Genomic DNA, 17,294 nt, shown 5'->3' on the forward strand with positions numbered 1-17,294 from the left:
CCTTCAGTTTTGCCTCAAATCCATAGATCATTGTGAAATAAATTATTTTAATCTTTAGTTATTTGGGCAATTGTCTCTGCCTTTCTGCTCTGCCTTGCCTGTGAAGATCTACTTTAATGTAGCATTTGAAGCTCCACTTCCTTTTGATTACCTGTAAAGGTATCAAATTCAAAATATTGAAAAATCTTTCCTTCCTCTTTGTGATATGATGAATATATTAAAGAATACTAATTTTTTGCCTTTGTTTTTTTTCCCAGGGGACAGTTTTCCCATCCCAAATCACTAATGAACACGAATCATTGATAATGGTGAAGAAACTTTTTGCTACTTCTATATCATGTATAACATATCTAAGGGGCCTGTTTCCAGAGAGCTCTTATGGAGAACGTCATTTGGATGGTAAAGGTTAATTAAATGGTTGCTTTAGCTATTGTAGCCCTTTTCTCCATATAACAGGAGTAAATCTTTCATTTCTCGCAGAGTATTCTAATTCCAATTAATGGGCCTGTTCTTCAAGATCAATGTGCTAATCCATTTTCCATTTTAATTTCACTATGTTTAGTGATTTTTACTTATAGAAACTGGGCTGGGGATTTAGCTCAGTGGTTCTGCCGCCTACCTCTCAAGTGCCAGGTCCCGAGTTCAATCCCTAGTACCAAAAAAAAAAAAAAAAAAAAAAGAAACCATTAACTTCTGGCTAGTTACCAAATGAGAAAAGAAATCTGTAGGGGCAAGACCAATAATTCTAAACTATCCCTATAAAAGCAATAACCAGAACAAAATCTATTTAAATGTTTAAGATTTGTACTATTTTGTGCCTCAACTGAATTTGCTCTTTGAAGTATATTTTGGCATTGAAGAAGCTTAAAGGAACCAGGTGTAAAACTTTTCTCTCAGGCCGGGGATTTAGCACAGTGGCACCGGGATTGCCTACCAAGCACAAGGTCCTGAGTTTGATCCCCGGTACTGCAAAAAAAAAAAAAACAAAAGGAAAGAAAATTTATAAAAACAAAACAAAACTCTTCTCTCTATTAAAATATGTAAATATGTTGGAGGAAAAAAGGCAAACCTATTTGTTAGTTAGTATGTATATTTAAACAACTGCAGTATTATTCTAATCAGTTCTGTTCTTTTCTCAACTACCAGGTATTCTACTTTTATTTCTTTTTTTCTTGTACCCTTAAATGTACCATCTTACTACCTTATATTAAAAGTTGTTTTATGATCTTTTTTTTCCCTTTGTATTAAAAACATTTACCTGGGACTCTTCACTTTTTCAAAATTTTACTATTTGTTTGAATAGCTGCATTGTAACTCTTGTTGATTTGTCACTATAATGGCAAATATCATTTGGAAAGTATAAAGAGCCACAAGTTTCCTTGTAATATGCGATTTTTTTATATCTAATTTTAATTTTTCACCTCTGTATTTCATGATATTTCCTTTTTGTTTGGAACACAGAAGTATAAAAGACATGTTCTGGGTAACAAAGCACTTACTATATGTCAGTCAGTACCCTAAGCAAGGGGATAAAACCATTCCTTATAGCTTTATTTTTTATGACAAAATGGAAGATATGTCTCTCTCTCCAAGTTTGTATTTTAAAACACATCACAAAAATTCTAAATACAGTGGTACTTCGATTCACAAACTTAATTCTTTCCATGATTCTGATCGCAGAATTCATTCTACGATTTTGGTTGCAACCGAATTCCAAGTATAGTACGTCACTCTGATTATCTCTAAATGTTATGCTAACATGAAATAATTTTCATATTCCTTAATAGAGAAGAGATGATATCAGTTTTAAGATAGGAAAGCAATATGAAAATGTAAGTAACTCATACAAAATCATCCATGAATTGGTGATTGATTTTGGACTGATCTAAACCAAAACATTTATTTATTTATTTATTTTTAATTTTAAAAATTTTTTCCCATTAAGTTTATTGGTACATTTTCGGTATAAAATACAGTTACATTCATCACTGGGATCTTGTACCATTACATAAGTATCTTGATTCTCATTTTTTCCCCCTTCTCCTGCCCTCCCTTTACCCCCTCCACCCTTCCCTATTTGCAAAGACTTTGTTTCCATTTTTTTCCTTTTCTCATATTTTTTCTTTTCCCTCTTTTCCTTTCCCCTACCCCTCCCACTTCCCCTGCACCTTTAGACCTTTTCTTCCTGTTACACAATATCAATTATACATTTTTAAATTACAATATCAAGATCTAGGAGACATTACCACAGATTTTACAGAATTTAAAAGGATATAGAAAGCATATTTCAAAAACCTGTCTTGAAATAAATTTGACAACTTCTAAGAAGTACCTTGGAAGACAAATGAATGAAACTAACTCTGGAGGAAATATAAAATTTGAATAGCACCTATTAAAGAAAGCATATTCCTAACTTGAAAACCTACCTATATGACAACACCAGGCTCATATACATTTTAACTGATAAATTATATCAAACAATTAGAGCAGAAAAAAGAAGGAACACTTCTCCCCTCATTTGAGGAACTCAACAATGTACTAATCCTAAAACTGGATAAAGATAATAGAAGAAAAAATTATGAACATAGATGGAAATTTGTTTAACAAAACAAACTATTAGAAGTCAGATCTGGCAGTATGTAGAAAGTGGTTTTGTTATAGGGATGGCAGTGTTGGTTCAGCATTGGAAGATTCACCCTCAAAAGTCATCCTTTTAACAGAGGAAAGGAAAAAGCCATATGATCCTGTCACTAGTTGGAGAAAAAGTTTTGGACTAAATTCTACAGCTGTTCATGGTGAAGGCTATCAGGAGACTAGAAGTAGAACAGAAACTTCTCAACAGATTAAAGACATGTACTCCATACTTGCAGCGAGAATGCCTTATATGAATGGAGAAGATACAATACTTTCTCCTTAAGGTGGCGAACAAGGGCAGATATGCTTACTCTTTATCTGTCCATTAAACTTTGAAACCTAGGCCCCACCAAAATAGTCTGGCAATAAAATGACACAATTAGGATAGGATTGGCAAGGTAGAAGCAAAATCTTTATATGTAGATGAAATGATCATCTACAGAGAAAATACTAAGAAATCTCTAGGAGTCCCTAGAACTTGTATTTGAATTTAGCAGGATTAGAAAACTCAAGGTATATATAAAAATTCAGGTCTGTGTATACTTGCTATAAATGAAGAATTGGATATTGAAATTTAAAAGTTATGTAGGAGTACAAAGGACCTAGAAAAGTTAAAAAAAAAAAAAAACAGTGCTGGAAGAATTAGTACCTAATTTTAAGACTTCTTCTAAAGCTACAGTAATCAAGGCAGTGTTGGTGTAAGGAAAGACATATAGATCATTTGAATAAAACAGAGAATCTAGAAATAGAACCACACATATATGGTCCACTGAGCAAAACATTGATTTTTAATTTGCTTTTTTTTTGAGACAAAGTCTCTGCATATAGTTCAGGCTTGCCTTGAATTTGCTGTGAAGTCCATGTTGACCTCAAATTCATGATTCTCTTGCCCAAGACTTCTGAGTGCTGGGATTATAGGCATGAGTCGCCAGGCCTAGCTCCAACACTCTTTTAATATGATCTTGCTTTTGTTCCCTAAGTTTAGACAAGTAGCTGGATTTCAGATGAAAGTGAAATAAATATTTGAGAATAAACCATACAAAATTTCTTTTCTTTTCTGTCCCATCCCCCTCATTGGGAGGGAGGAAAAAAAGAGGGAAAAAAGGAGAAAAAAGTTTGAGGTGTGTATTTTAAATTGGTCAAAGAGCCTTGAATTCTACTTTATGATTGCTTAGAAGTGAAAAGAAACAAAATAACACAAATTGATTTTTGCATGGAACTCCATTGTGCTACACTGTATATAGAGGAGATTGATAAACTGTCTTTAAAATTGGGGTTGTTACTGCTCAGAGTCCAAGGAGGCCCCTCAAAGGGAAGATGGGAACCTCAGCTCACCCTGACATATTCTTGTTGCAGAAAAATTATTTCAGGACCTGTCAGTAAGAGGTATAGGCAGATTCATTAAGCAGAATCAAAGTACAGTACATTGAGAGACAAAATTAGTACAGGTGCTCAAAAGTAAAATACCTTCTGGTCTGAGGCTGGGGATATATAGGTCTTGGCAGTATCCTTTATCAAGGTGAATGACTAAGATGTGTTACCTAAAAGCCATTCTTTGAACCATTTGCATCTGTTTCTTTATCTTTAGATCAAGTTATTGCCCTTTTCTTTATCAACTAGGTTAATTTATGAACTTATAGTATCTTTAAGGGATTTGGGTGTGATCTGCCTGGAAGGCACAAACCTAGGGGTAAAAGTATAGATAACCTTGGATAACTTTGAAATGATTTAAAACTAGTTTCATTGTCTCCTTTCTACCACCTTTATTTCTTCTATTCTGCCTCAAGACTAAGATAATTATCAACATGGGATTTATTTTTAAAGTAGACAGAGATTACAAATGCTTTTATAAGCCATAAAACTAAGTAAATTATATAAATAAAATAACTAAAAGAAATATCCTGTTTAGCATGGATATTTTCAGTATAGCAGTAATTTTGTAGATGAAAATAGAGTGTTTCTATTTTTGTAGACCTCAGTTTAAAAATTCTCCGAGAAGACAAAAAATGTCCTGGGTCACTGCATATTATCAAATGGTAAGCAACTGAAATTCCACAAAAGTTGAACAACATTTTTATCATGGCTGAAATTACTCATAAAACTTTATTTGGAAAGATCATTTCCTTAAGATCACCCTCGCTTTTTACAATTTCCTTGAAATTTGTAGCAATTATTTAATATTATTCTAAAATACTGATTTAGTTTTGATTTTAAAAGAAAATGGACTGATATAAAGAAAAAAGTCAGGGCCGGGGATTTAGCTTAGTGGTTTCGCCGCCTGCTGCGCAAGCGCAAGGATCTGAGTTCAATCCCCGGTACCAAAAGAAAAAAGTCAAGTGAGGCATGGTGCGCACACCTGTAATGCCATCTACTCAGGAAGCTGAGACAGAAAGATCACAAGTTTGAGGCCAATCTAGGCAATTTATCACAATCCAATAAAAAATAATGAGAAAGAGAGAGAGAGAGAGATTGAGAGATTGGGAAAATGGGATAGGATAGCTCAGTAGTAAAGCACTTACCTAGCATATGCAAGTCCCTGGGTTCAACCCCCAGAATTGTTTTTAAAAAGTCAAATTTTGATTATTTGTTATATGTATGTCAGTATACTAAATATTATAGGAGGAAAAAGTGATTCCCTCTCTGAAATTTGCTCATTATTTATAAAGTTCTATACATACACTAAAAATGTTGGGAGTCTATTAAAAATGATAAATAGAAAAGTTATCAATTTAATATATCTTAAAACAAAAAATATAAACTAATTGTGTACTGGAATTTTTTTGGCTTTGCATCTGTGGTCCAAATTGACATTGAGCATTTATTTTTTGACAGGATTCAAGGTTGCTTTCATGCTTTGGAAAAGAAATACGTAAGAAGGTTTTCAAATTTATACCAGGATCAAAGATTCATCTTTTACCCCTTAAAAATGTTTAGATTCTTTTTGTGTTTAATGGTGTACCAGGGCTGCATTTACATTCATGAACCAGTTTCCTTTTATTTCATGTCTTTGTTGTTCCATTGATATCCTCTTTACATTAATTAGAAATGAAACTCTCACTTTTTTCTTGTACATACTCATATCTGCTTGACCACAGAATTTCCTCTGAAGTCACTGGAAGAGATCCACAGGATGTGGGATAGGGAAGACAAGAATCTGGCATTTAGCACATTGAACATGTTCAGAATAGTGGAAATTCAGTTTGTAGATATGAAAGGAAAAAAGACTTGAATAAGTTTTATTCTACCTTAGTTATTTTGGTAACTATGTTTGGTCCATGTGTATAACTTGTTCTCTCAAAATGGCTAGTAGTATATCTTGAATTAAAAAATACAGTTTAAATTTTAAGTGCATCTGATCTTTCATGCTTCCCAAACAGCTATGGAGAGTTTAAAAAATGAAAGCTCTAGTCATAGTTGAAGAGATAAAATGTGTATAAATGAAATTTTTATCACTACATTTCTCCCTTTTCCCTGGCTATGTCTTCTTTTTACTTTTCAATTCCCATTTCTTTAAGAAATTTTGAGGTGAGCATGCTTTACATTGTATTATTTGGTGCATTCATATATTTCTTCTCTTTATAGAATAGTAAACTGAACAATTACGATTTATTTAATACTGACCTAGGAAACCAAGGGATACGAAGATACAGTGGACCCTTGAGTTATGACTGGCTTGACATATGAACAACTTGGGTTATGATTGAAATTTAAGTTTTAACTTATGACCAAAGTCTTGAGTTATGACTTGAATGCCAGCCACTTGTGCTTCCAGATGGTCTCAGATATAGATTTAACCCTTAAGAATTCTGGAAGGAACATTACAACATCCTTTACTGTGTGGGGTTAATTGAGAAATCCTAGGCCAACGTCTCTCTAAGGACATTGAGATCTGCTTGTATAGAGGAGAGAGACTTTGAAAGCTGTGTAGAGGAAGCTGTGCCTTCAATTGATCAACTTGAGTTATATGCAGCCCTCAGGAACGAATGTAAGTCAGGGGTCCACTGTAAATCAGATGAGGGGGGAAAAACTTATAAACCATGGTAGAAGATAAATAGTCATAAGCAGGGCTGATGATCAGTGATTATACACTGACCTAACTACCTTTTGGTAAAATTCTGGTGTTCCCTCTGCACTAATGGTAAATAGCAGAGATTTTGAATTTCTGTATGAACCCTCACCAGCATCCTCTCTCTTACCCCATCAAGGTCTCTTTTGAGATATCCCTAGACATCTCCAAAGTCCAGCAATTAAAGGTTAACACCTAGTTCAAGGGATGTTTCCAGGAACCCAGCTCCAGGGCTAAGTTGGATAATTTTTGAGCAGTCATTACCTGTTCCATATTGGGTTTTATTGATTTTTTTTCATATCAGTAGGCATTTTTATGTAAAAGTACCAGATATATTTTGACTACTACCCTATAAACAAATTAAGTAACCATAACTCATATTAGAAGGAATACACGTCAAAAGAAAGATACTGAAAAATTCATGCATAATAGGAAGTAGGGGAAAGGAGGGGTTATAATTAGGGACCTGAAGGAAGTCTTTGAGAGAAAATGATTTTGAGCTTTGAAGACCCTGAGTATTTAGACAGGTTGAAAAAGGGAGCAAGTCATCACTGGCATACCAAACATTCTCCTTCAGCCATTTATTTAGCAACATTTCCTGGGCGTTGATCAGTGAGGGGCAGTGCAATATAATTAAGTGCTCAATTTTAAGTCACACGGACAGTCTGAGGTGAATCCCAGTTCTGTCATTTAATACCCATGTGATTTTGGGCAAGTAACTTAGCTGTTAGTACCTTAATTTCTTACATAAAAAATGGGGGTTAATAATAGAACCTACCTTTTAGGATTATTTGAGAATTAAATGAATTAATAATTCAAAACTATGGTGGTTCTCAAATTTTAGTTTGTATCTGAGTTACCTGGAGGACTTGTCAAAACACAGATGCTAAACCTAATCCAAAAATTTTTGTTGTGAGAATTTATATTTCAGACAAATTTCAAATGATGTTCTTACTTCTGGTCTAAGGCCAATATTTTGAGAATCACTGATCTGAAATGCTCAAAAAGAACAATGGCTTATAATAAACACTATGTAAATGATCACATTCAGTTATTCTTTCTTTATCCATTGGCTAATGTGCCAGACATTGGACCTAGTCCCTGGATGAGGTAAAAATGAGCCTAAAGGTAAGAAGGTCACAATTTAACAGATAAAGTAACTTCTCAAATAAATACATGTAACAGTATTATATGTAACTGAAGAGCAGTGTAACAAAGAGTGTCTTAGCTAGCTGATGAACTTATTTTATAGTAAATGACTACCTGTGTGATTTGAATTAACTATTTGGGAAAGATCAAAAGACAAAACCTTAGATATATGACTTAGACTCTTTTTGAGTTGTTAATATTTTATCTGTTCTCAGGTAATCTTGTTGCTAGTAGGAAATAATATTTTAAAAATAGTTTAAGTAAATCAAGTTTGAGCATCTAGAGATCTTGAAAGATATTCTGTTGATTATTTCTAGTTATGAAATTTTGGTTGATTTTTATATTATTTTCTTGTACTTTATATTATCTTTGAATTCTTTAAGTATGTAATATAGTTTTTAGATAATTATCACACAATTATACTACATCATTATAGTTACCTAACTTATCTCCTTATTCCTTCTCTCAGTCCCTCATCATTCTAAACCCACTGTCCCCACTACATTCTGTAAGAAACCTCAATCTAATCAGGACATTCTTTTGCCTAAAATTTCCAGGGCTTTAAAAGTAAAGTTCAGGGTCCTTCATATGATCTTCAAGGCCTGTATGATCCCATGTGCCTTCCAAGGCAGCATTCTTATTCCTATGTTCAAGCCACATAGATTCTAGAACATACCAAAATTCATTTTACCTTTGCACTTATTGCTCCTTTTGCCTGGAAAAATTTCTCCCTGACCCCATATACTTTGGAAAGCTAACTCCAGTTTATCTTTGAGTCTGAGGTCGGGAAGGCCTTCCCTGACACACCCTTTTCCCAGCCTATATTGCTCTTTTGTTTGGTGTTCTCATAGCACCCATCTGCTTCTTCATAGCCATTAACGTGACTGTAACGATGTAGTTATCTGTCATATTTTTGGTTTTGTTGGTCTTCTCTGTTGGTCTTTATGTTTCCTGAGATCAGGGTCCATGTCTTTTTTTGCGTGTATGAGTTATTAATTGTTATAAATCAGGGTTTCATTGTGTGGTTTTAAAATCAATTATATGCAGTAACCAGTATAGCCACATGGTGTCACTAAAGTTTTAGTGCTTTGTCATGAAATTATGGACCTGAAATTTTCTGATTTGTATTCTAGGTTTTTGAAAACTCTGTCATAAACTTGCTTATATTTCTATGTCTATATATTCTATTACTCTTTTAATCAGAGATAATATCTTTATAGTAGTGTATATGTAGAGGGAGGAGTTTTATAGACATCAAATTTAGATTTTTACTTTAGTAGATTAGTTTCAAAAAGAACACTTTTTGGATGTACTTATAGTATATTTTATTCTTAGCAATAATAAATGATTTTGTATATCTTTTTCCTCCAGCAATTCTTTGTACCCTCTCTGAAATAATATTTTAATTAGCCTCTATTAGAAATAACAATAATATAAGTGTGAATATATAGCAACAATAGTTTTCTTTTCTCTTGAAGCTACACATGGCAGTACTTTTAGTAAGTATACACTTCAAGACTAAGCCTCTATCTCTACTGCACTGACTTTTGGCAAGTGAAATATTTAAATACTATTCTCTTCCTCCCTCCCTTTCTTTATCTTTCTTTTGATATTAGGAATTTTAAAAAAATCTAGGGTTAGGTGTATAGCTCAGTGGTAGAGCATTTCCCTCAATATCTCAAAAAAGTCTGTATTTTATTTTATTCATTTATGTTTAATTAATGTTTTTGTGGTACCAGGGATGGAACCTAAGGTCTTTGTGCTGAGCTACATCCTCAGTCCATTTTAATTTTTTTTATTTTGAGACAGGATCTCACTAAATTGCTAAATTACTCAGGCTGAGCTGGAACTTTTAATCCTCCTGCCTCAGTCTCTCAGAGTGTTGGAATTATAGGCCTGTGCCACTAGGCCCAGCTTCATTTGTTGGCCCTCAGAATTTCAGTATTTATTTTTTTTTTAGTTACTTTACAGACTTAAAGTTGTATTTTAAAAAAATTTTGTAGTTTTTCTGGGAAGTTTTGCATGCCCCTAGATATAATATGGTATATATAGTTAAGAATAGAAAAAAATGAAAAGATGCTAAGGGTCTTAGATATATTATTTAATTAAAAATTAAATCATAACAAATTATTTACAATTTATTTGTAACTCAGTCACCATAATTATACATATTTTATATTTCTTATAATTTGCTTATATTCAGTGTTCATGGAATGTTCTAAAAACTCCATATTCACAAAATAAGAGCTTATTCTATCTCTAGTTTAAAGTATATGTCAACAAAATATTCAATTAATAGAGCACAAATTAAACTGTTTATATGGAAAATATACATCATGAGGAATAATCTAGTAAATTTCAGAAAATAAATGCTATTTATTTTTCCTTTAAACAGCTTTATACAAATCCCAAGGAACCTGAGGTAAGAAGACACATATAAATGGGTGGTATATGTACATTATATTCAAATATCTTTGCATGAGTTGATGCTATAGATTGTGTTACTAGATTACCTTATGAACAGAGTAACCCATAATGAATTCTTTCAGTATACTTGGTTATAAATGTGACCAATCCTTTCTTTTGAAATTTTCAAAAACTATCTAGGGGTATTAGAAAAAATGTATTGAGTAAAATTGAACCTATTTACCTAACTTGTTAAAATTAAGACTCAATTAAGGTATAAATATTTTATGTACATTTTATTATTTATTGTAACTGATTCTGAATTCTTTGTTTATGACTTTTTGGAAAAATAAATGAGATAAGGCATAATTCTAATCTTTTTTTAATAATTAAAATTTCCCCTTTTGATCTTTTTCCTTTTTTTGGTAGTACTGGAGATTGAACACAGGGATTCACACATGCCAGGCAAAGATTCAACTATTGAGCTACCTCTCCCCAACTTTTTATTTTGAGACAAATTCTTACTAAGTTGTCCAGGCTGGCCTCAAACTTGGGATCTTCCTACTTCAGCCTCCCAAGTGTCTAGAATCACAGGAAAGGACCACCATGACCAGTTTGACCTTTTCATAGATTTTTTCAGTTTTATCTCTTTACTTCTCTCCCCTCACCTCTCTCCCCCTCTCTCTAGATTTTTCCGTTGTGTAGTGAATCCTACTCATCCCCAAGGGCAACTTGTATTCAAGTCTTTTACAGTGTCTCTTAGCTAGTCTGTCTACACTAAACTCCTTTCTTTCCCTTTTCCAGCAGACCCTCACAATTTAACACTCTCAAGTGATTCATGTAGATTACATTATTTCCCCCAGTAGACTGAATTCTCGAGGACAGAGGTCTTTTGTTTTCTATGTCCCAACGTCAGTGTTATAGTCCTGGTAACCTAATAGTTTACTTGTGCCACTTTGAATGGCTTCTGTGGCTGTGGTACAGAGCTGGAAGAAGCCCTCTGTTTTCATTGTTTTCCTCCTAGCTTTCTTTCCTTTTTCCTTTCAGTCTTCCTTCTCTAAGCCAATGGATTTATTTCAACTGGTAGCATTTAAGGCTAAATTGTTTTTAGTCCTTAATATCCTCTTTGTAAGACTATAAATAGCTGTGCAGACAAGGGGGAAGAAAACTACTATATACAGATGGACAGCAATCCCTCAATGCCCAAACTAGTTTTACCTTTCTATATTTTTGTCTTGTATTTAGCTTCAAGATACCCTTTTCCAAAAGATTGGAGGGCAAATTTCTTAAACTGAAATTTCCTGATAAATTGTCTGTTTTCTTGGTGCAGTTATTATTATATTTTCTTATGTATGGAAAACTTCTAGTTTGAAATCAGTGGGTTTTCGGGTAGTGAAATGCTGAGCAATTTAGGCTTAACTATAGAAAGATCTTATAGAAAACTGTTAAATGAATCTTAATGAAGTTAGGAAACAAGTTATTATGTGGTAACTTCTGAGCTGTCATTTATGATCTTAGAAAAATACTTTGAATGTTTTAGATTGTTCCCTACAGTAGTGAGCCTGAACTACTAGGTGTTCTTGGCCTGCTTTTGATTACCAAAAAATTTGGCAGCATGGTTGAGTATATTAAAACACACAAAAGAACAATTAATTCAACAATATTTACAATATAACTCTACTGTGGTATATTAATGTTTATAGTGCCTAAAAGCATCCACAAGTTTACAGTTTTATGATTGCTGTTTAGCATTAAGTCACTAATATATCTGTTTAGTTCCCTGATCACATTCTCTTATGTACTCACAAAACAACATTTCTCACATAAACATAGTCTTTGGCATTTATCTGATATTGTGCCAAACACTTGAGTCATATCCCTAGAAGTATATCCTTTCCTAAACAAAATTGCACAAACAATAACAATGTTTATGTTTACCTGAAGCAAAAATATTCTTTGCGCTAGGATTAAAATTTGCAGCTCTCCTTTTTTCCAAATTTTTATTTTTATTAGTACATGTTTGTAGTACATAATGATTACATTCATTGTGGGAAGCTGGTACATGTACATAACACAACACATCTTGATTCCTTTTACCCCCACCCCAGCAGCACTCTTGTGAAGAGTATATTATGAAACAACAGTTGAGAACATCTGCTTTCCTAGTTCAGAGGCCAACAGAGTCTTAGGCACTGCACAAAGTTATGGCACTTTTGCACTTGAAGTCTTGTTCTGGTTGCTCTATCTCTTGAAAGAGATGAATTGACAAAAGCAGCTAAAGTGATGAAGAGTGATAGTTATTATACAGGAATACACTACAAAATGTGTGGTGAGTATTAATAAGATGTGTCAGTTGAATGTTAATATATTAAAGAAACACCATATATATATATATATATATATATATATATTTTTTTTTTTTTTTTTTCCCAGTACCAGGGATAGAACTCAGGAGCTTGTACTTGTGAGCCAGGCATGGCACCACTGAGCTAAATCCCTGGCAAGGCCTTATATTTTTGATAGACCTTAAAGAATTACTTTATCTATATATATCATGAGGACACAAATCTTACGGTTTCATCATCTATTCTTTTGTGCTTATTGGAGGTGGTAAATACCCACTTTGAATAGCTTCTTCAGGAGCTGAACCGTAGGTAGTCCCTGTTTCTAGGCATAACATCATTTTAGAGACTTTAAAAAATTTTGGGTGAATATTTCCTCAGGAAATACTAATTAGGTTTCTGGTATGTGCTTAGAACTCTTCAAGGTATAAAAGTACAAGGATAATTTGGCCTCTAGAAATTTACATTCTTTTTTTTTTTTTGGTACCAGGGATCGAACTCGGGTCCTTGCGCTTGCAAGGCAAGCCACGGAACCACTGAGCTAAATCCCCAGCCCTACATTCTTTTCTTTTTTGATAGTAGGGATCGAACTTGGGACCTTGTGCTTGCGAGGCAGGTGGCAGAACCACTGAGCTAAATCCCTGGGCCAGAAATTTACATTCTTATGAGGGAGAATAAACAATAATAAATAAATAAACAAAAATAGCAAAAACAAATTTCAGAAAATCAAAAGCTATGAAGAAAACTTTAGAAAAGGTAGTGTGTTTGTCAGTGCTGAGGTAGAGAATGGAGAAGGAGGGACTGGATGACTGTGTTAGATTGGCAGTCCAAAGAAAGCCTCCCTGCAGTGCTACTGATTGAACTGAAACTGACTGGCCAGCCTTCGTAGGCCTGGGAAAGACAATGACATGTGACAGGCAGAATAACACTATAGTTAACATAGGTCTCAAATCTCAGCTCTACCATGTACTAGTTTCCACAATAATGAGAATAATAATACATACTTTGGAGTGCTGATTAAACAAATGAATTGATAAAAAGCAATTAGGGGAGTACTTCAATATTGTCATTATTAATATCAACCAGAGACAGTATGTTCCAGAGTATAGCTGTCCAAATGCCCTAAGAGGAAGGAATTTTGAATGTTTATGGAAAGAAGAAGTGCTATGAACCTGGTGCTTAGTAAGTGGGAGGGAAGTATCAGGAGAGGTAGGCAAGGGATAGATGAGTAGGGTCTTGTGGACCTACGTGACTCTTGGATTTTATTCTAAGGGCAGCCATGGAGGTGGGTGTTAAGCAAAGGAGTGATGTGGTCTGATTTGTATTTTCCAAAACTCTTGGCTATTCAACAAAGAATGAATAGCCAATGAGCTTGCAATTCGCTTTGGAGATATATCTGAAAAGTCTTGTCAGTGAGTAAGAATATGGAAGAAAAAGGAAAGCCTGCACATGCTTCTGTTGCTTTGGTCTGTGTGAATTAGCTCAGAATGGTTGATAGAAACCATTAACGTACAGTTTAAAGACTCATCTTTGTTAGGTAACACAGCCTGAAAAGTGAGAGAACATCAAATAAGTTATAAAGAATACACTGGTGTCTTCTATAAATATACTTTATTTGATAGATCAGTCAGTTTAAAGTTGCTAAGAATTAGGATCTTCTGTAAAACAATTGTAAACATAACTTTTTTATTAGTTATGTCGGATCAAATAATAAAGTAAAATTATCAACTACTAAAAGGTATCTTTTATTTAAAAATGTATGCTCACAGCATCAAGAAACTAAGTTCAAAAAAAAAAAAAAAAAGAAAGAAACTAAGTTCACTGAGAAACAAGGACAGGCAGGAAGAATAGGGATTGTTTACTTGACAGGGCAATTACACCCAGCATTGGCTAAGAGAGGGCACTATGTATCTATCCTGTCTGGAGTGAACCTGTTGCTGTTAGGCACCTCTAATCTTACCCATCTCTCATATTGTATTTGCAAAGCAATTATGAGCAGAAAATCTGAACTTCACTTGATTTCTCAAATAGACTGACAAGTTAGAAAAATATTTTTCTCTTTTAAAATTAACTCCATTACAAATCAGCCTCCTGAGTTTAAGCAGCATGAGCCAATTTTTCCAGGACTTCATCACCTATGATTATGTTGTATGTTGAGGTACAAGATCAGCAGAGCTGGGAGACCAAATCTTAAAGTAACAGAAACATTGAGACTTTTTCTGATAAATATAATATCCTCAGTCCCACATTGTCATGGATCAAATACTGAACTAGAGAAATGAAAGGTGTGTGTGTGTGTGTGTGTGTGTGTGTGTGTGTGTGTGTGTGTTTTCTGACTAAAACTCATACCCTTTACCTGCCTTTAGTACCTTCTCCAGCTCTGTGGACAGATGTATAATATATTTGGGTCAGTGTTTGCTTCCACTAGTAGATAAGCATTTTATTTTAAATGGAATATGTCTCTTATGAGGAAATTTTGTTCCTCTTTATTTCTAGCTTTCATAACAGTGAGGACAGCAGATAGCAGTAGAATCTAGCTTTTAGTGCAGGATTTTAAAAAACAAAACTTAATGCCTCAGATCCTTGTTCTTTTTTTAATTTAAAAAATTTTCCCATTGCCACTGTCATCTTTCTGGATTACTGAAGTAGCCTAACTGCTCTCATGATTTCCACATTTTCCCTCAGTACTGCAAGGTAGTTAGGGTGAGCTTAAAAAATGCAACTCACCCCCCTGCTTAAAATCCTTCAATAGATTTCTAGTTTATTTAGTATAAAATTCAGACCCTGTGCCTTGGCCCTGTGATGCCCTCTTTAACTTCATCTCTGATATTCTCCCTCTTGTTTGCTCATCTCCAGTCACTTAGCCTCCTCTTGGATACTAAAAGAGGTGTCTCTTATGACCTCAGAGCCTCTATTCCCTCTGCCTGGGGCACTGCACACCCAGGTCTGCACATGACTGGCCCCTCTTGAGGCACAGCTCAAGCGTCACTTCTTTAGGGAGGTCTTCCTTGGCCCTTCCAAACCAAATCAGCATTTCTTCCCTTCATGTACCTTATCATAACATCTGTTTCATATTGTTCATTGCATTCATACTATCTGAATTTTTCTTTTTTTTTTTTTTGTACCAGGGATCAAACTTGGGAATTTGCGCTTGCGAGGCAGGAGGTGGAACCACTGAGCTAAATCCCCGGGCCCCTTATTTTTTTAATTTACTTACTTATTGACCATTTCCCTAACCAGACTAAAAATTCCAGAAAAACAAAGATCTTTCCTGTCTTGTTCACCCCCGTGGCTCCAGTGCCTGTCACAAAATAGAAATAAAATATTATTACATGGATGGATGTTTTCTCAACTAGTTATACTGTTATTTACCTAGTTAGGTTAGATACTTGACTCTGTGCCTCACTTTCTCCAGCTTTAATGATAATTGTATTGTATTATTTGCCATCTAACCCATTTTTAGCATAAAGTGGAAAATTAGGTTATCTTTATATCTGTAAATATTAATTCTGAATTATGGAATGCTGTGAGACAAACAGGTACGTAGGAAGCACAGTAGTTACACAATGTTCCTTATTATCAGGCAAAATTCTGGATTTCTTTTTTAGAATTAATTTCTTTATTCCCTTTGGTCATTCTAGAATGTTACTGAGATATATCAGTTTAAATTCAAATACACAAAAGAAGGAGCCACTATGGATTTTGACAGGTAAAATCTACTTGTTTAATGAACATAAGAAATATACAGAAGTAAGATAAACACAAGCTTCCATAGGCCAGAGAAAAGTCTTACCTGGCTTTTGTTATTTCTCCATAAACCCTACAAAACTCCACTAGTATAAAAAGGGACTATGATAATTGTTTGAATTTCTGGAATCCATGGATTAAGCTGATGGGAGTAGAGGCAACAATGAGCATCGTGGTAGTAGAAATCATATCAGTAATTCTATGTACACAATTTGATTGAAGAACTCCATAAAACTGTCTAGCCATTACTTAAAGTTTCTCAATTATTATGGTGAGCTACTTATCCTCTCTTCCCTCAATATAGCCACACCAGCTCTGGGCTAGATAAAGCCCTTGTACTATTTGTCTGCATAAACAAATATTCTCATCTGCTTGCCCCACAATGTCACATAAATAGCATTTTCTATGTATGTTTCTGTATGGAAAAGACTAGAAAGTACTATATTTTCCTATTAAGTTGAAACTCCAAGTATTAGAAACACTAATGGGTTAAATAGCAAAGACAAAGACATGTGCTTCAGAAGGGCCCCAGTGCAGATCAGGACGTGTGTTACGTATTTCTCTCTCAGTAGCTTTTGGCTTCAGATTAGCTAGGAGATATAAAGGTCTAAGTATCGCTGATGAGATGGAATAGAAGTGGAAGATGCAGTGGTGATGGAAAGCCCTGGTTAGGAGAGGGCTCCAAGGAATGGAGATGGATGCTCCTGGAAGGTACAGGCCTAAAAAAAAGTGTGGCAAAATTCTCCCTTTTCACTATTAACTTTGGAGAGCCTGAGGATTTTTCTCTAAGTCTCACTTACTTAGTTATCCTCTTATTTCTAAACTTACAGATATACTCAAATTGAAGAAAAAGTCAGTACCAGAAATGAGGATCGAAATATTAGCCATTATTAACTAATATTTGTATAGCACTTTACAGATTATATAGCACATGTCATACATGTTTTCAA

General features: G+C 34.2%; 1 protein-coding gene across 3 annotated transcripts in view; it reads left to right on the forward strand.

The window, feature by feature from the left end:
• Hormad2 (HORMA domain containing 2) overlaps positions 1-17,294 on the forward strand; it is a 96,600-nt gene that overhangs the window by 17,882 nt on the left and 61,424 nt on the right. For 2 of the 3 annotated variants that reach the window (XM_004844064.4, XM_087198147.1), the window contains exons 3-8: positions 258-399; positions 4,607-4,670; positions 5,467-5,503; positions 9,328-9,348; positions 10,245-10,271; positions 16,239-16,306. In XM_004844064.4, coding sequence (XP_004844121.1) covers positions 258-399; positions 4,607-4,670; positions 5,467-5,503; positions 9,328-9,348; positions 10,245-10,271; positions 16,239-16,306 — 359 coding nt within the window. The remainder of the gene's footprint in view (positions 1-257; positions 400-4,606; positions 4,671-5,466; positions 5,504-9,327; positions 9,349-10,244; positions 10,272-16,238; positions 16,307-17,294) is intronic. The other variant, XM_021257191.2, reaches the window with a different exon arrangement.

The sequence above is a fragment of the Heterocephalus glaber genome, unplaced genomic scaffold (genome assembly GCF_053883595.1).
Source record: "Heterocephalus glaber isolate CG9 unplaced genomic scaffold, H.glaber_assembly_v1.0 deba00001687, whole genome shotgun sequence".
NCBI classification, from domain to species: domain Eukaryota; kingdom Metazoa; phylum Chordata; class Mammalia; order Rodentia; family Bathyergidae; genus Heterocephalus; species Heterocephalus glaber.